This window comes from Mytilus californianus, unplaced genomic scaffold, assembly GCF_021869535.1.
Source record: "Mytilus californianus isolate M0D057914Y unplaced genomic scaffold, xbMytCali1.0.p SCAF_1, whole genome shotgun sequence".
NCBI lineage: Eukaryota > Metazoa > Mollusca > Bivalvia > Mytilida > Mytilidae > Mytilus > Mytilus californianus.
The window spans coordinates 9618225-9645286 of NW_026262581.1; the positions used below are offsets into that span (position 1 = coordinate 9618225).

Genomic DNA, 27062 nt, shown 5'->3' on the forward strand with positions numbered 1-27062 from the left:
AACATCAGTACCTTTCTCCCCACAGCTGTCACCCCAAACACTGTACAAAAAGTATCCCCTATAGTCAAGCTCTCAGAGTAAAGCGGATCATATGCTCCTCTGAGGAGGCTTTCACTAAACGGTTACAGGAACTTCGCGGATTTTTGACCAAACGAGGTTATAAAATGGGACATAAATAAGGGATTTGCACGTGCTAACAATAACAGCCGCAATGACCTATTACAATACAAACAGAAGAGGCGCAGCAAAATAGTTCCGTTTGTTTTAACATACAAACCCGCCTTTACTAACCTTTCACGTTTGATCCATACCAATTGGCAAACTATTGCCAAGCACCCTAAATTATCCAAGATCTTTTCCAAACCTCCTGTCTTAGCTTTTCGGAGACCAGCAAGTCTGAAAGACTTATTTGTGAGAGCTGATGTCTCCTCTAATAAAAGCTGTTCAACTGCAGGATGGTGCAAGTCGTGTGGTAACAGACGATGTCTGACTTGCCAACAAATACTGAATACTCAAACATTTACTTGCCACTCCACCGGGTCTGTGTACACTATATTTTGCAATGTAACTTGCAAAACCCAGAATGTTGTATACCTTCTTCAGTGTCGATGTGGCATGCAGTATGTTGGCGAGACAGAACAGCCATTCAACAAACGCATGAATGGTCATCGAAGTGACTACACCTGCAAGCCCGACCTCCCTGTAAGTCGTCATTTGAGATCACCTGGGCACGCCCAATCTGATCTCAAAAACCTAACCATCACTATCATAGACCACAACGAGGGTTGGTCAAGGGCCGAAAGACTTGCTCGGGAAAGGTTTTGGATAAGAAAGCTTAGGACAGTTTCCCCAGAGGGTATAAATGAAAAAAACATAGACTGTGTCACTCATTTTCCCTACCATCACTTGTTTCCAGTAATTCAGGCTTCCGTTTTGGACTCTTACAGTTTTAAGTAATTTATTCCTCCTCCCAAACATCAATATTGAAAAAAATTACCAGTGTATTGATTATATTGATAATTTGTAAAGCATTCAAGATTTTTATTTCAGTTTGACTACCACATGTCAAGATAAGATTCATTTTACATCTTGTTGATGAAGGATATTAGTTATCCGAAATATCTAAAATTTGTTCATGATTTAATTATTTTTTGGTGATGTTGTAAAAAAGGGTACAACATCACCAAAAAATGACAATAAACGAACAAATGTAACTATAAATATTTCGGATAACAGATATCCTTCATCAGTATGATGTAAAATGAATCAGATCAAACTATTCTGATTATTAAACTATAGCAATCTTGAATTCTATCCATTAAAAAAAGTGAAACAGTTTCACCCGAACATCATATGTAGAGACGCTAATAAATTTTTAAAATTTCAAAAAAAAAACTACTCAAAGACATGCCTAAAATGAAAATAGTAATAAGAGATATGAACTGGCACAACTCTAAAATTCCAAAATGACGTCAGTTAAGATGTTACAACAACTGCGTGTAAATACATTCGCAAAAAGCAGCACTGATCGATATAAGCTGGTAAAATATGTCAAACAGAGGTTTTATAATGAAAAGAAAAAATAATAGTAAATTTGGGCTAAGGTTAATAATTGGACGTGGATGCGTACTTGTACATCCCTACCAAATGAAAAGAACCCTGGTATTTAAACTAGTAAAATTCAAAAAATTCCAAAAGAGTCAAGTAAGGAAGCCGGAGTAACTGGAAACAAATGATGTGGAAAATGAGTGATGGTAGGGAACATGAGTGACTCATTCTATGTTTTTTCATTTATGCCCTCTGGGGAAACTGTCCTTAGCTTTCTTATCCTAAACCTTTTTCGAGCAAGTCTTTCGGCCCTTGACCAACCCTCGTTGTGGTCTATGATTGTGATTGTAAGGTTTTTTAGATCAGCTTGGGCGTGCCCAGGTGATCTCAAATGACGACTTACGGGGAGGTCGGGCTTGCAGGTGTAGTCACTTCGATGACCATTCATGCGTTTGTTGAATGGCTGTTCTGTCTCGCCAATATACTGCATGCCACATCGACACTGAAGAAGGTATACAACATTCTGGGTTTTGCAAGTTACATTACAAAATATAGTGTACACAGACCCGGTGGAGTGGCAAGTAAATGTTTGAGTACTGTAAATTCAGAAATTATTGCGAGGTTTTTATTTATGCGAATAATGCGACTGGTCGACTATCGCAATAATAAGAACTCGCATTATGATGTTTGTTACATATATCTGTATGCAGATTTTCAAGATATCGCAATAACTAATCTCGCATTTGTGTCCATTCTTGAAAAATCGCAATAATAAATGCACGCAATAATTTCTGAGTTTACAGTATTCAGTATTTGTTGGCAAGTCAGACATCGTCTGTTACCACACGACTTGCACCATCCTGCAGTGGAACAGCTTTTATTAGAGGAGACGTCAGCTCTCACAAATAAGTCATTCAGACTTGCTGGTCTCCGAAAAGCTAAGACAGGAGGATTGGGAAAGATCTTGGCCAATATTTGGTGCTTGGCAATAGTTTGCCAATTGGCACGGATCAAACGTGAAAGGTTAGTAAAGGCGGGATTGTATGTTAAAACAAACGGAACTACTTTGCTGCGCCTCTTCTGTTTGTACTGTAATAGGTCATTGCGGCTGTTGTTATTAGCACGCGCAAATCCCTTATCTATGTCCAATTTCTTATAACCTCGTTTGGTCAAAAAATCCGCGAAGTTCCTGTAACCGTTTAGTGACGGCCTCCTCAGAGGAGCAAATCCGCTTTACTCTGAGAGCTTGACTGTACGGGATACTTTTTGTACAGTGTTTGGGCTGACAGCTTTGGGGAGAAAGGTAATGATGTTTATCTCTGGTTTTAAATATCCGATTGTATCCTCATCTATGTGACCGTCATCGTGCATGATTTGTAACGCAGTAATAATTTTGGAATTAAACTCGAAAATCGAAAATTGCGGTTTTTATCAAACGCAATCATAGGTTTGAACGTTGTTTTCAATTTAGACTTGTATAACCTATGATTGCGTTGGATAAAAACCGCAATTTTTATGCGTGTGCATGAAAAACAAATTTCTTGGGAGAGTGGTCTAAATACAGCGCAAACAACATTTTCCAAAAGACCAAAAAAGTGAAAAAGTCTATTTTAACAAAACGCATTTGACTAGCAGGTCGAACAACGGATGTTCTTAAACCCTGCTGATTGCCATGGCGATTGCCAAATAAAGGGATCACCAGATGTAAAAATGGATCTTAATTATTAATTTAATACCAAACAGAAAACAATAAACTTGCGGAAAAGATGGTATACCGCAAACATGAGGTGCTAAAATTTGTACACCATATCCGGATTTCGACAATTAATGTCTCTTCAGTGAAGTTAGGAATCGAAACGGTATTTGGAAGGCTATATAATTTACCTCAATTTGGGATTGACTCTTGAATTTTGAAGAGTCGAAATAGGATGAACGGCCGCGGATCATATAAACCCGAAGGCAAATATAATACAAGCCCAAACGAAAAAATATAAACAAGTCTAAATTGAAAACAACGTTCAAACTTTGGATAAAAACTGCAATTTTTATACGTGTTGGTAGAGTGGTCTAAATACAACACAAACAACATATATATATATAGAATGTTTTTGTCTAAAATGATGTATACATGTTTGTCTTTTTATTATTTTCTTGTTTGTAATTGATATGCCCTTAGGGGCCCTTTAATTAGGAAATAAAATGATTTGATTTGATTTGATATTGCAATTAGTTGGTGGATTATTTTGTGAAAGAGGAGTAGCCATGAGGTTTTTCATCTCTCCTGTGTGTAGTAGTTTTAGGTCCTAATGCCGGATTAATGGAATGGAGTTTAGTCAAAGGAGGAAGCAGGGGCGGATTCAGGCGGGGGCGTGGCGGGCGTACGCCCCCTAAAATTTACAAAGCATGGGTTGTCGTCAGCTTAATAAAGAATATTTCGATAATTTTACCTCAAAAATTTTTTCGCCTCGTTTCGCTCTGCGAAAATTTAAGTTTGCGCCCCCCTAACCTAAAATCCTGGATCCGCCCCTGGGAGGATCTTGAATTTGTCCAATAATTCAATGAATTTTTGTAATGTCATTAGTTAAAAATATGTATAATTTGCATAGGTTGATATAGTTCAAATTCAAATAGTATATTGTCAAAATATTACAGATGCCTATTACAGGCAGAATAATCAAGTTAAAGTCAGTGGTACAAATGATTGCAATGATTTGATTACAATAAAATGTATGAATAAAAAATCACAATTATGACAATAATGTATATTTATATAAATATTATATGTTTTCACTTTGATAAATACAGTGATCCTTAAATATGTTCTGCCGAAATTCCGTCCTCATCTGGTGCTTTTCCTGCTGTAAGTTTTTCTATGGCCATATTTACTTCCTTTACAATGACATGATCAATGCCTTGACCTTTTCCCCTTTCTATGCTTTCTATGATATTGTTTTGTATTTCTGCAAGCTCTAGCATTTCAGTGTCAAAGTTTTGCTCTAATGTTGGTGTAGCTAGTTGTTGGCACTGTTCTTTCCAAATGTTCATTATGCCTGGTCCATCTTCTACTGTCTTATCATTCAGTTTCAGTATTTTAGTATTAGAAAGTGGGGTTTTCTTTGCATGTTTATAAGCGTGTAGAAAAGTTTTGTGTCTGCATTTGAAGCTTTCATAATTTTTTCAGCTGTTGATTCTCCTTGGAGGCATAGTCTTATCTTTGTGCTTTTCTAAGTATCCTTTTCGCAGCTGTCATTTTGATTTTGAGCTCATTACTTCTTTCTTGAGGTGCTCCATTTTGCCTCCATACTTTATATGCATTTTTTGATTGTTTTGATGCCTTTTCTATTTGTTCGTTCCATATGACCTTTCCCTTGGATTTATTTTTGATTTTTCTTCTATACTTTGGGATTTCCGCTTCTCCGGTTTTATGGAGCAATTTTTCTAGATTTCTCATATCTTGCTCAATGATTCCTCTTGATTTCTGCATGAGGTTTGGTATATCTTTATTGATGATTTCCTTGTAGATTTGGTGGTCACAGTCAGCTCATTTAGGTTTTGCTATAATAGTTGTTGCTTTTTCCCTTAGTTTTTTTCAGTTGTCAATTCAGTGTCAGAATAACAGGTACATGGTCCGAGGTATTCTGTGGGTCAGTATCAAGGACATCAATTTGTTTGATTTTATTTGAGATTTCCGAGTTACTTTTGAAGAGGAAATAATCAATTTGTTCTTTAGATTTACCATTCTGTTGTTTCTTTTAGTGAGCATTGCTCAGTATTTCCTATACATTTGTCCATGCAGAAAGTCTGTAGAATTTTATCATGAGGTGTAGAGCTTCTATAAAGTGACACATTCATTCTCCACAGACTATGATTTCGTGTGTATCTTTATATTTCTCTATCATTTCATCAATTTGAGCCAAAGTGTCTTTGTATTCTATATCTGCATTTTTGTTATTTGATGACATACCGGGGTATATACATTTATTAGACATATTGGTTTATCTCCTTGTTGAATATGTATGGCTTGTTTTCTATTGCCACCGTCTATCAGTTCCTTTATATTTTCATTATTTTTTTCCCCAGACTATGGCTACTCCACATATCCTCTTTTCATTGATACGTTGAAATCAGGGTCGTCATTATCATCAACGCTTTTAGCTATATATCCGCTATTTCCAGTTATTTCACGTATGATTTTCTTTTCCACATTAAAGAGCCAATGTTCTTGAAGACATAACACATGTACATCCCTTAGCAAGTTTTTGATATAGAGAGCGTTTGATTTTACATTTTATACATTGAGTGTACCTATAATGATCTCCTCCCTTTTATCTGGTTTGACCGGCCGCTGGCTAAACAATGATTTGGTTTCTTTCTATTCCCATCTTCTTTGGTTTCTAGATTATCAGCCTGAACTAGTCCCTTTAGATGCTTGGGACAACCAATATTGGCCCCCCTTTGAGAGAGGAACTTCTGATGGTAGTCCGCTTCCAGCGGGGCGTCCCCACTAGAAGCCGTTGTGATAGGACCAGTTCTGGACCTGACTTCTACTTGATGGTTTACTTCTCTATGCGTTTTATTTTCATCATTCTTTGTGGTAATCAAAGCAGCCAAATTAGTTAAATTGATGTTCATTCCAGCTTCTTCTGTTAGTTTTTTGTCTGCATTGTTATTATCAGCCTGTTTTGTTTTGTTTTGTCTTGTAATTGATTTTGTCTTTCAATTTCTTCGGCCTGATTTAGTTTTAACTATTAATGGCTTGCTTTTTCTTTGGTCTTGGAATCTTTTATTGTTGTTTCTTTGACTTTGCTCCTTTCTATTTGTCTGTTTTTGACTATATCCCTGGTGGTAATATATAGTTTGCGGTATAGGTTGGGAAGTCTTATATTGTTGTCTGTATAAATGTACATTTTGCATCATGTAAGTAGTTTTCTATGTTGTGTTTTGTGTACTATTGTTTGTCTTTTTTTTTTTCCATGGCGTTGTTTAGTTTATTTTATATTTATGAGTTTGAATGTCCCTCTGTTATCTTTCGCCCCTCTTTTAGTATTGATACTGTCAGTTGGTATATTTCTATAGCCAGTGAAATAGAGGCTGCTTTGGCCATTTCCAGGTACGGGCTGTTGTGGTACATTGGCGCTTGTATAAGGCCATGATTCATTCTACTTTGCTCTGTTGGGATTTGGCTTTAATGTGGAGGTGCCAGGTGAGTCATGTTTAGTGGATTGGCTTGATTAGGAATTCTGGATTGTTGATTTGTTAGCTGTATGTGATTAATATTTTGCTGATCACTCATTTGGTGTTGGTTTGTGTACCTAGTATTATCCATATTCTGGTTAGGATAATATTCATGACTTTTATTTCCTGGTCTTTGCCACATTCCTAGTTCTTTCTTTAGTTCCATTATTTGTAGTTTATTTCTCAATTCATTTATTTCCATTTGATGCTTAATTCTTAGGTCTCTATTTTCCATTTCTAGCCTGAAGTTGTTCAGCATTATATCTACTTACAATTGGGCTGATAGGATTTTAAATTCCCTTTGTCATAAGTGCTTTCTTCTGTTTGCATCCTAAGTAGATTAATTGTGTTTCTATAGTCTCTATTTGTATCTTCCATTATGACTAATCTTGCTCTGCATTGTTCTAGCTGATCTTCCAGCTGTTGGGTAGTTCCATTATCTTTGCACTTATATTGCCATTTCGGTTTTGTTTTCATGTTTTTCGGCTCATCTACGTTTTCTACTTGTTCATTTCTGCCATTTGGTAGATTACAGTTTGCTAACTGTAATATTTGGTTAGATTGTGTATATGTAGCCATTTTGTTCATATCTAGTTCTTTGATGTTTCCATTTCCTGCTTCTTCCTCTGTTATGACATTTCTAATGGCACTGTCATTAGTTTTACTGGCTGGTATGGTTTTAACTATATGGGCCATTTCACTATATTCCTCTGGCGAGTCTTGTTCTTCTAGACTTACTTTTGATATTGTTTCTTCTATATTTATAATTGAGCTATTGCTGGAAAAAGTAAAATCTACGGAAACGTCGCCATGCAATATCCACAAAAAAGTCAACTTTTAAAGATGAGCAATTAAAATACGTTAAAGGTATTCATTTCTTCAATAATGAATAGTAAGCATGGACTATTGTCAAATAGTAAGCATGGACTATTGTCAAATTGTTCTAAACATTTGGAGAAATAAAACAGAACATCAGTTATTCGATTTTCACGGATGCAAATTTACGCATGAATGCAATTTGGGTACTCCTCATTACAGAATCATGGTCGGATCAAATACATTTTTCTGATGATTCAATATGGATTCAAAATTAAATAGGTGGAACTATATAGTAAATAAGGACACATCTACAAAATAAACACAGAATGGAAACATTTGTCTGGATCATCAATAAACGTAGTTGAAAAAAATCCGTCAAAATAGGTGCGATTTGGATACCCTCACGTTATACGTGATCTGCAATCTGATTAGAATTCAGACCTATATTAACTCGCATAAAGAAATCAGAGATCTATATTTTAATCAGATTGGCGTGATCTCTAGATCACTGATACACCCGCTCGCAGCAAAACTAAGAAAACATCAATATCCCCCGTCAAAATAGATCCGTAGTTGAAAAAAGTCAAAACGATCTGAGGCTACTAAAACACACATTAGTTGAAAAGTGGAACATTTACTTTCACTCAGAAAGGAAAAAAAGAGAAAAAATTAAAAAAATCATCGAAATATCAGAAATATGTGAAAAAATTTGTTTAATTAAATCACAAATGTAGTAATTCATGTTTGAACATGTATCCATAAGACAATGCGTTTCAAGTGAGTATCATAATAGACGGAAGATACAAAAAGAAAATAAAAAATAGTAAGTCGAAGAAATACAGAAAATATCATGGCCAAAACGACGAAAAGGCAAAAACACTTCACAGAAACGACTGAGTAACATGAACCCAAATAAAAAGCGGGAGTTATCTCACAGGTACTCCATAAGGTTAAGTACATTCTGCTCAAAGAATGCTATCCATCATGTCGCTCGTGGCAGGTAAGAGTTCGGCGATATGCTTTATTCCAGTTCAATGGGATAGATGCGTTCAACGTATTCACTATTCACCATACTATGAACTATTTAGTAAGGGGACAATTATCTATATAACGGAAAGCAAAGTTAAAAAAGGATGATTGTAACTTCGTTTCATTTTCACGAGAAGCTCATGTATGAAGTCGGCCTCATATGAATTAAGGAACCAGTCGGTTTGATAAGATAAGATATTTTATTAGTATAAAATCCAAACAATCGGATTGCTACTAAATACAAACACAAATAAACAATAAACAATTCAAATATGTAACATTCACAAAAAAAATTAAAATGTTAGACATGCCTCCCCTTTAAATTATCATAACATGATTATATTTAGAAGAAATACTGCTTAACTCTATTTTATTCATTCATATTTTAGATTATAGAAAAGAAAAAAAGATATACATTTAAAATAAACAGTTCAAACACTTTGCTGACATTGTTTTTGTAATTATACATCTCATTTATGGCATTAACAATAATTATCAAAATGTCATCATATTCTTTACAAGAGAAAATAAAATAAAATATTCCCCCAATACTCATTGAAATAAAAGTAGGAACAATATCATAAATTTCATTAAACATTTTCATTCTAGAGTAATTGTGTACACATTATTGCAAAATGGAATTCATCTTCCACCTCTATATTACATAGGGGCACAATCTATTATCTAGCTGAAGCTTGAACAGTACCACAGCTGGTGTCCACTGGAATGCTGCGTGACATTCTCCAACGTAACACAGATTTGTCAAGAAAATAAATTAAGCATCTTGTTGATGGAAGCTTCAGAGAAAATTTTGAATCAGAGTGTATGCTTCACCCCTTCCTAAAACATTTCTTGTATCTACATTGGTCATTCATTTTTATGAAACAAATTTTGACTTATTTTCTCAATCTGTTTAAAGCGAGTAATACTTGTGTAAAGGGTAAAGTAGTCACATGTTTTTATATGTCTGCACGAGGAAAGTGACTTCCATTGTATATACTCTAACAGAACTCTTGATTTTTTCAGTAACCACATTCTGATACAAAGGACTTACAATCCATACCTTTCTTAAATTGTCCGTTTATGAATTTAGAAAAAATATCGAAACTATGGATCAACTCCTTCAGGCAAAGTTGACCTAAGATTGATTTGGCTATTGTTATTAGGTCTTATTTCGTCATATAACTCTTTAACTTCATATAACTCTTTAACTGTTTTGTTTTCTTGTACATTATTAGATTTAAAATTTTCGGCTTGGAGTCTTCTTGATGAAGATAAATCCAGAAAAGAGCTTCGGACACATTCAATTTATAAAGTGTCGTTTTCATTTTTGACAGTACTAGGTCAATACTGCTCCTGGTGGACTATCAGTTCCCGAGGGTATAATCAGCCAAATAGTAAGTACTTCTATACTGACATGATTTATAACAAACCTTTCTTAAATTGATTGTCAGTTTATAAATTTATAGATTATAAAGAAACTAGGGTTTCAACTCCTTCAGGCAAAGTTGAACTTAGATGGATTTGGCTTTTATTATTAGGTCCTTTTTGATCATATAACTCCCAACTGCTTTCTTTCTTATACATTCTTGGCTTTCAAAAATTCGACTTTGTGTGTTCCTGGTGACGGTAAATTCAGAGAAGCGCTTTGGACGCTTACAATTTATAAAGTGTTGTTTAACTTTTGCTACACCCCTCATTAGACAAATGGAAGACGACAGTGCTATATTTTTGAACTGGGAATTGTGATACATTGTAGTTGCAATGACTGACAAAATTAATGGTGCATGCATTCTATATAGCCCCATTTTCCCTCTATCAACTCTACTTTATGACGTAGACGCAGCCATAATCAACGTCATTATAAATCACATATTCTTCGTGTTGTCACTATTTATGACCCCATATATGAGGCTGGCTTACTACAGGAGCTTATCAAGAAGAATGAAAAGAAGTTAGAATTTTGCCTTTTTTAAACTCTGCTTGCCCCATGACTAGGTAGTGTAGTTTGACTAACTCTGCTTGCCCCTAGACTAGGTAGTTTGACTCACTCTGCTTGCCCGTAGACTAGGTAGTTTGACTAACTCTGCTTGCCCCTAGACTAGGTAGTTTGACTAACTCTGCTTTCCCCTAGACTAGATAGTTTGACTAACTCTGCTTGCCCCTATACTAGGTAGTTTGACTGTAACTCTGAAGCCCAGTTTGATCGGTTTGATTTCTAATAATATACTCTTCACCTTTGCTTGAAATTCAAAAGAACATTTAACAGACATATGGCTATTCAGGATTTCCTGTTTGGTAAATATCGTAGGAAATTATGTTTGGTTTCCAAGTGAATTGTCAATACCTAATATACATAACCCCGCCACATTCTGTGTGTTACTGTACAAAGGCAGGTGCCTGTAACCCAGTTGTTGTCGTTGGTCGCTGTATATTATATTTCTTTTTCGTTTATTGCTTTGTAGATAAATTTCGTTTCAATTGTTTTACATTTTTTGTCATTCTGGGGCCTTTACAGTTGACTATATATATATATATATATATATAATATATATATATATATATATATATATATATATATATATATATGGTAGGGGTTTTGCTCATTATTGAAGGTCGTACGGTGACCATTAGTTGCTTACATTTACATAACTTAGTCTCTGGTGGAAAGTTGTCACATTAGCATTTATATAACATCTTATATGTTTTTTACTTCTTCCTATTTCAAACAGTTTATGTAAACTGGAGCAATTACAGCTCCAAGCTGATAGAACAGTTACGGGTTTACCTATATTCACAAGCTCAAGGGTTATTTATGAAGAACTTGGATGAGAAACATTAGCTGAAAGAAGAGAGAGAAGAAAAATTTAAATGTTTTATAATATTCAAAAAAATAATGTTCCAGAATATTTGACAAATTTAATTCCCCAAAAAATCCAAAGTATGACGGTATATCCTCTAAGCAATGGAAATGACATCATTATTCCATTCTGCAGACTAGCATTGACTAATGATTCACATTTATTCCATCAACCATACATCTTTGGAATAATCTTGATGATTCAACTCGTGATGCGGAATCAATAAATAAATTTAAAATTGAACTAAAAAAACTATACCCTCAGAGTAACAAATTTGTACCGAAGCAATATGAGTTTGGAATTCGAAAACTGAATATTATTCTAACCCAACTTCGATGTTTTGCATCATCTTTAAACTATGATCTATATAGGGTCAATATTATTTCTGACCCTTCTTGCCGCTGTGGTGTTAATCGTGAAGATTCCTATCATTTCTTTTTTAAATGTTTATTATATTCAGACATACGAAATAAAATGTTTGAAAGTCTGCGCTGCTTCCAAAAGATTGTAAAATTAACATAGAACTACTAACCTCGGGTAGTTATATTCTTTCTCTAGAGCAAAACCAAACCATTTTCAAAAATGTCTTCGAGTTTATTAAAAGTTCGGAAAGATTTCTAATTGTCTAGATAGCAAACCATGATCGCGCACACATCACCATCTAAGTAAAAGTCTTCCTTTTTTTTTGTTTAATTTGTATCTTATTTTTTGGTTTTGTTTTCTAAATATTCATTTTTTTATTTTTATATATTTATTTTTTCTGTATTATTGTTTTCTTTCTGTCTTCATTTTTCTGTCTTTTGACATAAATCCATATATATATATATTAAATAGATATACCATTCTATACATGCATGCTCATACATATATTTTGTATTATATTGCTATAAATGTTAAACGGAGAAGACTTCATAAGTCTGTTTGACTTGTGTCTTATCCAATTTGTACTTGAACAAATAAAATATGTTTAAACTAAAACTAAAACAGTTTATGTAATGTGATTTACGGACAAAACATATAAGTATTGGTGACTTTGTCTACGGAGATAATAACAAATTTGTCAAAAAGAGGTAGTACAGGTGTTAAGAAATATGTGGGTCTTTGAAGATAGATGTAGCATAAGTGGTTATAGACGCATAACGTTTTAATTATTTTTATCAGCAATCTAGCAGCCTTAAACGAAAGAAAAGATCATGATTAGCACGTTGCCTGGCGTATTTATAGACTAAATTCAATAGTATGTTAAAGTTGTGTTTTCAGTATATTGATTTAGGCTCTTGATATTCCAACCCCATTATTTACACATTAACCAGATACGTGTTGTTGACAATGTTCAGGGAACTTGGATAGGTGCAATCATTTATTCTAAATGTAATTAATCTTAAAAATAACTGTATAATTAATAGCATATGTATGGTGTGTACAAATTGTAATGTTGTACAAATTATAATTCGCACAGAATTTTTGTACAAGTTATCAGTTATGAACCGCTTAACACAAATTGATGATACAAGCACGCAGTCTTTTGTTTCGCATATTTCTGTCATAGTTCCATGACTACATAATACAGTTTAATACTGAGCATTGATACAAAAAACATTATAAAACCACTAAAAGACTTTTTGTTGATATGAGTTTGGTATAAGGAGAAAAACAAAAATAGAATTTAAACCATTCAGGTGTCCTTATTTTTAGTTTTAGGACAGGGAGAATAGCACTAAATGTTAGGTTGAAGTATATAAATTTGAATTTAAGACATTAAGCTGATAAATTTTAAAAGATACATTTTTATCACTTGGTGCAAAAAGGTATGTGTAAAAAAACTTATAACTTGTACAAAAACCCTGTTCAAATTATAATTTGTACAAACTTGCATCTTGTACACAACATATATATATATATATATGTGTATATGCTCAGAAACGGGCCCTTTAATTGTATTCAATAAAATATTCTTATTCTTATTCTTAATCAGGAGGTTTAGATAAGAAGTAGTCAATATTGAGATATTGCCACACGTTTTTATAGTTGAAAATGTTTGTCGCTTGGTATGGTATAGGAATAAGATATGGCAGGAAATGATATTTAATATCAGCGTCTAAGTTGAGGAGTAGTGTTGATAACATTCATTACATTCACCGAGCCGCAGGGGGACTATATATACAGCATACACTGTCAATTTTGTCATTGCAACAATAAGGTTTGGCTGGTCCCAATTTACAGTACTGTAGTCATCCTTTTGTATACGGAGAGGTGTTGCAAGGTGAGGATTGTTTGTCCTGGGTATATATAATACGCACAGAAAGGATTAAATGACCAAATTGATTTAAATGTTGATAAACAATGTCATTTGTATTGTTGTTAACGTCATACATTTGTTTGTTTAGTCTGTTTTTAGTTTCATCGACATATAATAATACAAATTCGCAAAGGCTGCACTCTAATCAGTAAACATGATTTCAGATTATCGAAACTTTCTGGTGAACGACCAGATAGAAGGAACAGTACATTATGATCTCAAAAAATATTTGTTTTAAGAATGTACATGTATTGCAAATATGTTTTTCTTTACAAGTAAACACTCATTAAACAATGCAGATCGTTGTTTCGGTCCACGTGCAATTTTAAATAGACATAACACACACTATTAGATAAAATCTGCCAACCTTTACTGATTTTGAAAGAAATCAATTTTTAGGTTAATTCTGTTTTGACCTACTAGTAAGAAAACTTCCTTTTGTGATTTTCTTTGTAAATTGCATAATTAGGACGTTAAATATGAATCGAACATTTTCCTGGAATGTTAGTCCAACTATGAATCGTAAGTCAAAATTTCTAATGAATTTATTGATTTGTTAATTAGCGTTAATTTGCTATTTAAAGGGTTAATAAGATATAATAAAAAAAGGTCATAATTATGTATATGCAGATCAACATGTAATACAACTCCGTGCTAAAGACAAACACAGCATGTGACAGAAGTACTCATTTATGAATATTATATATACTTTATTACCGTAAGCTTTACAGCTGATAGTTTTATATTATATTATAGTAACATTTGCAACAAACATGTAGACTGAGAATTTGTAATTAGTTTTGTAAAATACTGTCCTTAATTTTAAAAGCCAGAAAATTAATATCCCTAAAAGAGTCAACTGTTTTACATTTTGTAAACTGAACAACTGCATGGTCCTGTATCAGTTTAAATACGCTCGGTCAGTAGTATTGTTTTATAAACTTTACCTGCAACATGTGCAAGTCTCTATACCGAGCACACACGAAGACAATAGTACTCTTCCTCAATAAAAGTCCACATACCAATTACAGATACATTTAGAAAAAGACCAGTCCCAATATTTAACGATTGTGAAGAGAGTCTAATTTTTGTTTTAGCCCTCCGGCAGAATGGATTAATATATTAAGACAAATGATATTGTAAATCAAGGTGTGTGATGAGATGTCTGTAAATAACACGCGTGCTTCTGTTTTCTAACAAATAATACAGTTTAGACTGTGATTTTACATTTATAAGACACTGTTTTATTAATTGAAAAGCGTTTTCAAAAGATAGGCGAAAGATACCAAAGGGATATTCAAACTTACAAGTCGTAAACAATTGTAAACTGACAATGGCGAAAAAAGAAATACATGTACGGGCAAAAGACATACAACAGTACACAAAACACAACATATAAAACTAAAGACTGAGCAACAAGAATCCAACCAAAAAATCGGGAATGAAATCAGGTGCTCTGGATGGGTAAGCAGAGCCTTCTCCACATGTGGTTCCCGTCTTGTTGCTTATACAAGAACAAAAGCGGCTATAAGTTTAATTCGGTAGATCACATTCGAGTTACGACAATTGGAACATATCCGTCGCCATCTGTCAATCTGTCAAACAGTAATGCCTTAACGATCAACCAACTCGTGATGGCGTCCGTAAAGTTTTCGAAAGGACGATTTCAACTTCATCACTTGAATTTCGTGGTTTTATAGCTTCGTTATAAGCAGCAACCTTCTATCAATGAAACCATGATAGGAAATGAAATATCGTATCAACTGGGTGATTTATACTCCATATGCGAGCGCTGTCGGAATGTTGCTATATAGAAATTGAAAGTTCACAATTGGGATGCTGAAATCATCTCTTTTGTCGTAAAGTTTTGTTCTTGACCTCATATGAAAAAGGAACAAGTCGGCAAGGAGAGGAAATCACGTCTTCCAAGCTTAACCAATATGTTGTCAATCAAGAAATCAAGCAAGGAGAGGAGCAGAGTTGGTTCTTTACCATCAATTTTTTTGCAACCATACGGTGTCGCAGTTCCCAATTCCCGAATAAAGTAGTCTTCCTTTTGTCTACGGACAAAAGCTGAGGCTTGTTAGTCGTGTGGTATATTTCCCGATGATGTGAACTCGCATAGAAAGAATTAAATGACCAGACAGATTAAGCTGCTGGTAAGCAATGCCATTTGCATTGTTGTTAATGTCTGAACTATGGCCGCACATACGTTCATTAAGTTTACCTTTCGCCAGTTCAGTCTGACGTAACACCGATGTTGTGTATAAGAGAGGCGAAAGATACTAAACGGACATTCAAACTCATAAGTCGAAAATAAGTTGACGTCTTGACTAAAAAAGAAAAAGTCCAAAAGACAAACAACAGTATACAAAACAGAATATAGAAAACTAAAGATTGAGCAACACAAGCCCCACCAAAAACCGGGGGTGGTCTCAGGTGCTCTGGAATGGTAAGCAGATCCTGCTCCACATGCAACACCAGTCGTGTTACTCCTATAAAATACTTTGATAAGTTTAATCAAGTGATTAGGAATCACAAAATAGCGGATTTGCAATTGACTCTTATCCAACCCTAAGACATTATCCTTAATCAATGTATCCGATTCGTCGACCTACAAATTGCATTTACACAAGACGTCCTAAGATCCTCTTAAACGTATTTCAGAATACACTTAATTATATTTAAAAGTTTTAGCTAATATTTAAAAATCTGTAATTTACGCTTCACTTTTAAGGTAATTTGTCCTAGCTCAAAGCTACACGATAGCAGTATTGGTTGATTGATTCATTCCGAGTTATCTTTCACATAAACATAAATGACCTTTTCGATTTTACCTGCTTTGGAAAATATCTAAACTTCGCAGGCATAAGTTAAAACACTTTCAACGTAAATATCAAAAAGCGAAAAAAAAAGAAAACACGCTCAAATGACAGGATCTGTAATTAGAAAGACCATCGATTTTTGTCTTTGTTCAGCAAGTTTCTTTTGTGCATTTGTAAACTTTCCGTTGAATCTGTTTTAAAGCCTTTTCAATAAGCTCATCATAGATAACCGTCAATTGAAAACATCAGAATGACACTCAATGTTTATTATCAAAACGAAAAATTGCCAATGGGTTTTTAATCTGACCATTTAACGACCCCCTAAAAAAAAGAATAAAAATTATATTAGTTTTAAAGTTTACTCTGGAAAATAATGGATAGTATGTTGATGAGGCAAATGTCTCATGCAATTTTAGGAAATAAGCAATATATTAAAGGAAAGTCTTTATGAAAAATAAATAAAAAGTTCTCACCTTACTAGAATATCATGGCGTTCGTCAAATCGTTTGTCTTTGATATTCACAGATATAAGCGACCAAATGATGTCTTTGGAGAAACATTTGCAGGATCGAGTAGTCATCAAATTACAAATACAATTGGTAAATTCTTCAATTTTTAAAACAATTTGTAGACCGACTTTTGTACGAAATTTTAGGCTGAATAGTAAGTTCGTTGGCAATAAAAACAAAGTAGAACCCAATATTTGTCGATCACAACTATTGAACATGTTTCATATCTCAACTGAAAAAGCACATAAACACTACGTGAAAAATACTTTTGTATTCTGTTGTTGTCTTTTGGTCGCTTTTCGTGTTTTGTCATGGCATTGTAAGTTTTTCATCGACTTGTGAGATTGAATATCCCTTCGGTATCATCAACCTCTCTTTGTTGAATTATCTGAATCTGAAGAAAAGATGAAAATGTTTGATATATTTAAGACTTGCAGACAGAATCATATTGTTCAATCGTGAAATTCAAAATACTAAAATATCAAAAAATTAAAATATTTGATATTTTAGTACTTTGAATTTCCCGATTGAACAACATGATTCTTTGTCCTAAGATTATTAATATTATTTGTCTAGTGGATATAGACTTTGATGCCATTGATATGTATTTATTCATTTCAGTCTGTAGTTATTCTGCACTTGCATGCAAAATGACTTCAAAGAATTTTTAAAGAAATCATGCTGCCAACCAAGGCAGTGAAACTACTGCAAATAGCTTCTATTTGGACTTTAGTTAGTGGAGATCATGAATTTAGTATACCAGAGGGATGTAAAGAAAAAAATACCAGTAAGTTACATTATTCAAATAATTTATTTCAGACTTATTATGAGAATATTTGAATATAAAAAGATCTGAATTTTGGAAGGGAAACTAAAGATATTTGCAGTCAATACACAATTACTAAATAGAGAAATATATTGAAGAAGCTTTAAAATTTAAAATTCAGTAATCAAAGAAAAAGCTTTAGGAAAAAAAGTAGAATGGAAAAGTCATTGATAGATGGCGTCTCGAATTAAATGGACAAACGAGCCTATTACGACATCATCAACTCAAGTTAACCCAATCTTTGTATGAAAAGATTCACAAAGTATGGCAATAGAGGGTTTTTTTTAAATATGGAACTCATGAGATCTTTAATCCCTGGGAAGGTACTTATCAACACAAAGTTATTGTTTTATAGGTGATTGGTCTTAATTTTGAGATTGGGGGGGGGGGGGGGGTTTAGAGGTAGGGGGAAGACTTGGTAATATAGGAAACAGAAATGAAATTTGGTCTTTAATTTAAAACGGACAAGGTATCACGTGCAGCTTGTCTAAAAAGACAAATGGAAATATTAATTTGCGAAGTTTCGTAAACTAAAATCTGAAAAATTAAAGTATTTATTACACAACAATTTAGACTGGTGGCATATAGAATAACGTAAGGAAGACTTGGTAATATAGGAAACAGAAATGAAATTTGGTCTTTAATTTAAAACGGACAAGGTATCACGTGCAGCTTGTCTAAAAAGACAAATGGAAATATTAATTTGCGAAGTTTCGTAAACTAAAATCTGAAAAATTAAAGTATTTATTACACAACAATTTAGACTGGTGGCATATAGAATAACGTAAGTAAATGCTGGTTAATGTGTTTCTAATCACATAATTTATCTTTTGGTGGCTGCACTTCAGAACAGATTTCATTCAGCAACGTAAAAAAACAGTACAGAATGACACAATCTTGCGCAATGCCCGAAATAAATTTGTACTGAAACCAAATGCAGAAAAAAACAGTTTAGTCTTGCATGTTTCAAACTACGAATTGGCGAATAAATAAACTTATCATAGATACCAGGATTAAAATTTTGAACGCCAGACTCCCTTTCCGTCTACAAAAGAGTCATCAGTGAAGTTCGAATCAAAAAGGTTAAAAAGGCAAAATAAAGTTCGAAGCTAAAGAGCATTGAGGACCCAAAATTCCGAAAGGTTTTGCCAAATACAGCTACGGTAATCTATTCCTGGGGTCGAAAATCCTTAGTATTCGAAAAAATTCTAAGTTTTGTAAATGATGATCGTCTAAAAACTACCAGATGCAATTATTGAACGACAACAGCGTAATTATAATCTTTATCAATAAACCATTAACCCTAAGTTAAGATTGCAAGGACATTTCCCTTACTTTTCAGCTATAAAAATAGCAATACAATAAACGAGGGGCCTGATGGGTTATTTTCATTCTTCGTGATCGGCTCATTTTCGCTATCGTGATCCGTTTTTCTACAGATTTATTTTTTTTTATATTTTCATGATCCGTGATCATGGAAATTTATTTTCTGTGAATCGTGATTGACAAAAAAATCAACTCGTGAATCGTGATGAGACCCCCCCCATCAGGCCCCTCATAAACAGCTTGGTGTGAAGGACCACTTTTATTCATACAGAAAACACTTTTGTGTATATTCTAAATATATGAAGGTATCGTTTAACATTTCTATCGAGTGGTGTTTCTTTGGGTCATTTTTTTTTTTTTCTTTTTAAAGTTTTGCCATTAACTATAATTCACAACAGTACAGGTATGAATCGGCCATAAGAGGGACACAGTAAGTCACCATCGACTTCCGATTACGTGATGGTACACTTTATCTAAAAACTTTCAAATGATTATCATGAAGCAAAACACTAATAACTTTTAAATATTTTTTGCATGTCAACTTTTAATATTTTTTGTAATATAATAATTGAAAAAAATGTATTGACTAAAATAGTTAAAAACCGAAATCAATTAGAAAATGTCGGTTTAACAAGATTATGTTAAAATGTAATATACAAAGTCGACCAATCGACTGAGACAAACTGACTATCAAAGATATTTATTTTTCTCTCCCTTTTTATCCATAGTTCCAAGGAAATTTTAACCCTCTAGAAATAGTTAATACCGCTAATAACATGTATTCTTAGTCACAATATATGATAACGAGTTCATTAAAGTGTGTACAGCACCAGTCATAAAAACCTATTTTTTTTATATAAATGTAGTTTATTAATTAGCTATAGTATCAGCCGACAAGGGTAATAATAAAAGCATTTTTATTCAAAGTTGTCCAAGAGTTAATTTTTGGATTTGTTAAAATGGAAACACTCACCTTATACATTTTCCATCCGATCGAACGCATTTTGACTGTATTTAAATTCAGCCAACTTTGTAACAGAAAAACAAAGGATATGGGGTATCCATCCATGACACAAAATCAGGACATGCACAGCAAAAAAACACACAAAAAGCAAACGAACAGCGCTTTCATTGCTGTTCTTCATCTCAAAGTCACAATGAGGCCTTCAACACGGAGCAAAAAAACTCTCACATCACTGTAAGTTTAAGACTGCACCTAGCACCGGCTTGAGCGGAATTCTTTGCAAAAATAATTTGGATAGACTTGGTAAGATGTAATACTACCAAATCGGGCCCGGTCAAAAAAGAACATACTGGGAAGTAGTACTTATTTAGAATAAAATAGTTCCTACGCATAGGTGTTATATAAAACTATAGCATGTATTTTAGTAATTAAGGTATCGGATGAAAGGTCACATAATTTACTCATAGTTTTGAGTAATACAAAAATGAATGAATGAATTCTAAAATTGTAAGTTTGAGTTCTGATGTTTCGCTTGAACAATTTCAATTCTAACAGCTGCTTTTCGTTTTATTTTCAGAATATCCATTGTCTTCAGTGAACTGGTCTTGTTTTGTTTTTAATTGGAATAAAATGTCATGCTGGTTTGACATAAAAAAATTATTCCCGCATAAAATAGACCCCGGAGAAAGTTACAACATTACAGTGTTTTACAATATCAAGCAAGTATTTTAAAGAACTAATTGAAAGAAATGGAATGTAAAACTGTTAATGTAAAAATTGTTTTGTCGTTTAAACTACATCACATCTCAAAGTTTTACTGATAATTTACAAACTGAAAACAACACTTATAAATTTCATGAGTCCGAAGCGCTTTTATAGATTTACCTTTATTATGAACGCTCAAAGCCGAATACTTACAAGCCAAGGATGTATAAGAACCGAATCAGTTAAAGAGTTATATGACCGAAAAGGACCTACAAATAATAGCCAAATCCATCTAAGGTCAACTTTACCTGATGGAGTTGAAACCTTAGGTTCTTAATTATTTCTAAATTTATAGAAATTTTTGTCATGTCAGCACTGAAGTACTAAATACTGAGTTGAAGATACCCTCGGGGACTGATAGTCTACCAGCAGCGGAATCGACAAAATTCTGTAAAAAAATGAAAACAACACTTATAGATTTCATGCGTTCGAAGCGCTTTTCTGGATTCACCTTCTAGAGGAACGCTCATAGCCGAATATTTTAAAGCCAAGGATGTATAAGAACCGAAGCAGTTGAAGAACCATATATAAAAATATTTAATATAACCAATGGAATTTATTTTTTACACAATTTACATCTAGGTATTCCATTATTCGATGTAGGATCCGATCTTTCTTTCACTTTACATCGTTAGAGATTTGTGTTGGGGCAATCAAATCAAACGGTAAAAAGTGAAAACTATGTTTTTTAATTAGATTGGGCCAGTGTAAAATGTTGTCATCACTTATTTCCGTATTTCCACCTGTATAGCGAAGACAAATCGTGTCCACTGAAACAACTAGGGGTAATTGAAACAAAACTTTGTCAAAATCATCTGGCTTAACATAGGGTGTTTAATTTCGACGATTCAAACAACATGACTGGTGTTACTACGCGGTATAGCATGACAAATGGTAGTTATTAATCTGAGACTATTATTAAACACGGTTGAGGTTTTTGTTCTAGGAATTTCCATATTTATCATTCTTAATGTAGATAATATATCATATACCGTATGTGATGTATCCCAGATAATTGTAGAATAATGTGTCACATACCATATATGAAACTTGTTCAGGTTAACCCACTTTAACTACCGTAACGGCTCTGTTACTACCTAAGTATAATCTCAAGAAAAAGACAGTTTCTTGTTTCGTGTTTTTGCAACCTGTATACCAGATATAGAGCTATTTTTCAGTGAGTGATTGTAGAGGTACATACAATTCAACTTTGATCATAATTGATACACAGCCAAACTTCCAAACTAAATATTTGCATCTTTGAATAAGGTTTTAAATAGGATCCTTTGCGCATAGACTTGTTTGGTGTTCTACTATCAATTCACTGTATATTTTCTGCATTATAATGTACAGAGTAACGGAGGTGCGTCTATAAACAGCACTGACATCAATAGATAACGAAATGCTTTTTCTTTTTATTATACAGTTATCTTTTTCCCGTTTATTTTACCGAAGTATCACTAAGCGACAGATGTTTGCGGAAAATAGACTTCGCTGGTGAAGTCGGAGACGCGATTTTCAATTTCACACTGAAGTCTTCTCATTTAAAAGAATCACTGACCAGAGTGATTCAATTTGACAACAAACAAGTTGGTAAGTATTTCCTAAATGCTTTTTTAATGAATGCAGACATGAGGTGAAATTGCTATCAATTAATATGTTAAAATCAAGGTATTTGTACTGTAGGTTACGACTACTTTAGATATCTAATCACGACCGAAATATTTGAGTGACAACTTTGTTTTCCAGACCATGCACTTCGAAAAAGACAGGATGGAATGAACATAGTCTTAAGTTGACAATAAGTAACATAATTGTACTAAAGAATGGCATTGAACATAAATGAACAGGGTTAAAACGGTTCCCAATCCCACAAATTCAGTAAATGACCTTTAAAAGATTACAATCAGCTCAGTACTGACATTAATTCCCCGTTCATAAATTAAAAAAAAATATTTAAAAAAAAACTAAGGTTCTAATCTCGTAGGTAAAGTTGAATTTGGATATTCTTTTAAGGTCCCTTTTGGTAATATAACATAAACGGTACTAACGTTTCTTTGTATTTATACATCCATTGGCTATAAAATGTTTAGGTGTAATCGTTCTTGATGAAGGTGAACTCAAAAAAACGCGTCGGATGCACGAAATTCAGAAGAGTGTTATTTTCATTTGCTTGCTTTGCTTATCTGCTTACTGCATTAATGTACTTTTTTTCTTTTATTTGTTTAACCATATATTAACCTCATATATTGTATGTGTGTATTGTCTTTATATCATGTGTACTGTTTTGTCTTAAATGTTCATTATTGTTTTATGCAGTCCATTTAAAAGCTTTTCAGAGCTTATTCTATTTGAAAATAATACACATCAATTTTAATAAAATTTTTGACTTTTGACTTTGATTCATTCAGAATCCTGTTTATTGTTGAATTGAGGAATCTGCGTAGTCCTTTATTTCTGCTTTGAACATTTGGGGGCGCCTATGTAGGTTCATGCCTATAAAAGTGCATTGGAATCCAACCAGATATCTAGGATAACCAATTAGGTAATATACATAACAGGTAAATTTCAAGAAAACTTCATAGGATCATATGCTTGACGGTGTGAACGTTTATATAATAGAATTCTATGCGACTGTCAAACAGGTTTAGCTAGCTATAGAACCAGGTTTAATCTACAATTTTCTAGATAAGGAAATGCCTGAACAAAGTCAGGAATATATCAGTTGTTTTCCATTCGTTTGATGTGCTTGAGCTTTTGATTTTCCAATTTGACAAGGGACTTTCCGTTTTGAATTTTCCTTGGAGTTCGGTATTTTTGTTATTTTACTTTTCATACATCAATGCATTGTTTGTATGCATGCACGTGTTGGTTTTATTGTCTCCTGCATCAATTTGCTTGATAGATGTACATACAGTGTGTTCCACTTCCATGCAGGTCAACATCAATTTCAAATAGCCAGTTCTCATACCACTCCTAAAAATTGATGTATCATGATATAATTTAGATTTCACGTGTTTTCCAAGTGCGTAAACAGGGTCTTATTATCGCTTACAATAAACCTCACCAGGTTTGTGTCATCTTCTGGAACTTGACAGGGGATACCAGTTTTTTTGGCTATTTAAAATTAGTCGAGTAGACCAAACTAATGTCTGGCACCTTTTTTAAAAAATGAAGAAAAGCAAAAGAGATGTAAGCTATACAATATTTTGTTTGCCTTTGTAGTGTTTTTATGTGTGTGTTTTTTGTTAAAACTTTAAAACATTATCACTTTGTTATATCTTTTTTGTAAAGTAAAACCGGACAAAATTAAAGGCCTGCAGCTATATCGAACTAAATCAACAATTTACTTAAAATGGAGATGTCCATCCACGCATGAAGGAATGGAATTTAGAATACGTTACAGATCAGAGTATGAAAAGAACAAAAATGTGAAGGACTGGCAGGTAAAAATGTATTTGTTAAGTTAAGTGAATTTATTGTGAAGCAGAAATAATAGTATTGTCACAACAAAACTGACACTCACACTAGTGTTTAGCAGTTATTCGGTGATTATGATTTTTTTTCTCGTTTACGACTGGGAAAGAAATCACTTTCAATGTGGCAGTCGTTCTTTAAACAGTTACCCGGGTATAATCAATGCTTAAAATAAAGTAATAGTGCTTGTATTTCTCAAATACAGCCACCCATAAAAAATGATGATAAGAAAAAATATTCACTGAGCCACAACCCTGTTAAGATAAACAACAAAGTTAAGAACTGTCTTCTGAATAATTTTTAATGAAAGCTCTTACTAAAACAATATGATATTATTTTGTTCAATTAACTCATTAATGCAACATAGTTTCTTATAACAATAATTCATCTACACACCTCCAAATAACAATAGCAAATCGTGTTCGAGGAAATGAACAACTACATTTGGCATGACGGTGCTTGTAACCGAATGTTTGTGTCATAAGCGACAACGAATCTGTAATATTTACAACTTTCTCTTTGATTGTAACAAGTATGAGTAAATTGACAGGCGTCCCTAGTTAGACGCAAAATGTCTAAATAAAGGCAACAGTAGTATACCGCTGTTCGAAACTCATAAACCGATAGAGATAAAAACAAATCCGGGTTACAAACTAAAACTGAGGGAAACGCATCAAATATAAGATCTTTTTTAAATAAAATCTTTATTCATTCCAACTGTCTTTTACATATTTAAGTATTATTAGTGTCTTGAGATACATCTTCAGACAAATTTGTGTCTCTAATGGTCATTTGCTATGTACACTGGTTTATTAGGAGCTTTGTATTACTTAATGATCTACAATTTTAAATATGTATCCTATTTCCATACAATCACTTTACTGTCTTGATTATTTTTAAATAACAAATTCCTGACAAAATCCATACATGTAAGTTGGTAGCTTTTAATTTTTAATTTTTTCCCCTCAATTTTATTTTCAGGAAAGAACGTACATATGGATTATGAACTACTCAGACTATATATTTCATTTTTATAACGACGTAAGAACTGCATAAAAACCAGCGCACCTGATATTAATGTTTCTTGTTATCACTACCATATGTATAAACATGATATAATTTCAGAAATCAGATTTGAATGGAAAATTATTAGATTGATTAAATGAATAAACAAAAGAAAGAAAATAAAAGTTTCTAAAATTAAATCATTTATAACAGTCCTTTTCTAAAGAAAGGAGTCTTATATTTTAAAATGATATTATGTAATACATTTATCAAAACTGGTTGATTTCAATGTTTGTATTACCTAATCATGGACAATCTATATTTTCCTGATTCATTTTTCTTAAAAATGAAAACTTATCTTTAAAACATGAAGTGATAATAAGAAAATTTACACATGAAAATCAGACTTCTACTTCCGTAGAACACGGCAATAACGATAGCTTGCTTAGTAACAAAAATTACAATTTAACAGCCCAATTATGCACTGGATAGGCAAACATTGTTACTGGAATATTAACAAAAAACTGTTAAACAAGTAAGGGAAATGTTTCATAGTATACTACAAAAGGGATTATCCTGCGAAGAAAAAGATGTAAAAGTTAAAAAGACAACAATTATGTTCATTTTCACAATTCAGTGATATTCATATTTTTCTTTATAGCTTATAATAAATAATATCGGGTAAAGGTTCTAATATTCGATACTCAGTCAGATGTAAAAAAACCCTAAATTTTCATTTGTTAATCCTGATTGAGGAGACGTTGTCTAAAAGTCAACGATTTGAGTTCTTCCAACAGACTTGAACCTTGATACCTGTCCAGACAACACAAAACAGACAAACTAGCCCCTAAATCAATCATAATTCAAGTCATCGATTTGCAGATTTAAAGAAAGTTTGAATCCATGAATTTCAAGAAAAATTTGCTGCTTTTAGCTTATAAAGCCCAAACAAATGTGCCAGTCAATAGTTGTCAGTTTCAATTTCGAATACTTGACTCATAGTTTACATGAAATAAACATGTTGTCACTGCTCTTGTTAGTCTATGAAAGCTTAGATGTAATCGAATGATAATTTGTACAACAGTCTTGATAAAAAATTTAAAAAGTCAGCTGAAAATGCATTTTGTAGCATCATTACATAAATCAATGGAGGTATCTACTTTGAAGTTAAAGAAGTCTGGTTTTGTCTATTCATAGCGGGAAAACGGTAGCTTACTTAATAACAAACCATACAATTTAACAGCACAATTATTCACTGGTAAGGCAATCATTATTACTGGGAAACTCACAAAATACTACTGAATATATTAAAATTAAATTGCATAGATAAGAAAGATGAATGTTATTACATCTTTTGTTGTAAGTCATTTAACAATATATTAAAAGTTTCTCACATAAATGGCAATGTCTTCAACTTTTTACCATTGGAATTAAATTTTGGGTTTTGGCTGAAAATAAGGGCATATATCAGCAAACATTAAATTTCAGAACTTTTATGGAGATCATTTTCTCATTTATTTTCAGTTGGAAAAGAAGGGTTATCAAACCCTTAATCGATAGTAATTTGTACATGC

At 33.1% G+C, this 27062-nt stretch overlaps 1 protein-coding gene across 2 annotated transcripts in view; it reads left to right on the forward strand.

Annotated features, from left to right (window-relative positions):
* Positions 1 to 14213: 14213 nt before the first annotated feature.
* LOC127699297 (uncharacterized) overlaps positions 14214 to 27062 on the forward strand; it is a 40998-nt gene continuing 28149 nt past the window's right edge. Inside the window, exons 1-6 of one of the 2 annotated variants that reach the window (XM_052203023.1) lie at positions 14214 to 14313; positions 17747 to 17912; positions 20819 to 20960; positions 22433 to 22599; positions 24301 to 24452; positions 25465 to 25524. In XM_052203023.1, coding sequence (XP_052058983.1) covers positions 17804 to 17912; positions 20819 to 20960; positions 22433 to 22599; positions 24301 to 24452; positions 25465 to 25524 — 630 coding nt within the window. In that variant the 5' untranslated portion in view covers positions 14214 to 14313; positions 17747 to 17803. The remainder of the gene's footprint in view (positions 14314 to 17746; positions 17913 to 20818; positions 20961 to 22432; positions 22600 to 24300; positions 24453 to 25464; positions 25525 to 27062) is intronic. The other variant, XM_052203024.1, reaches the window with a different exon arrangement.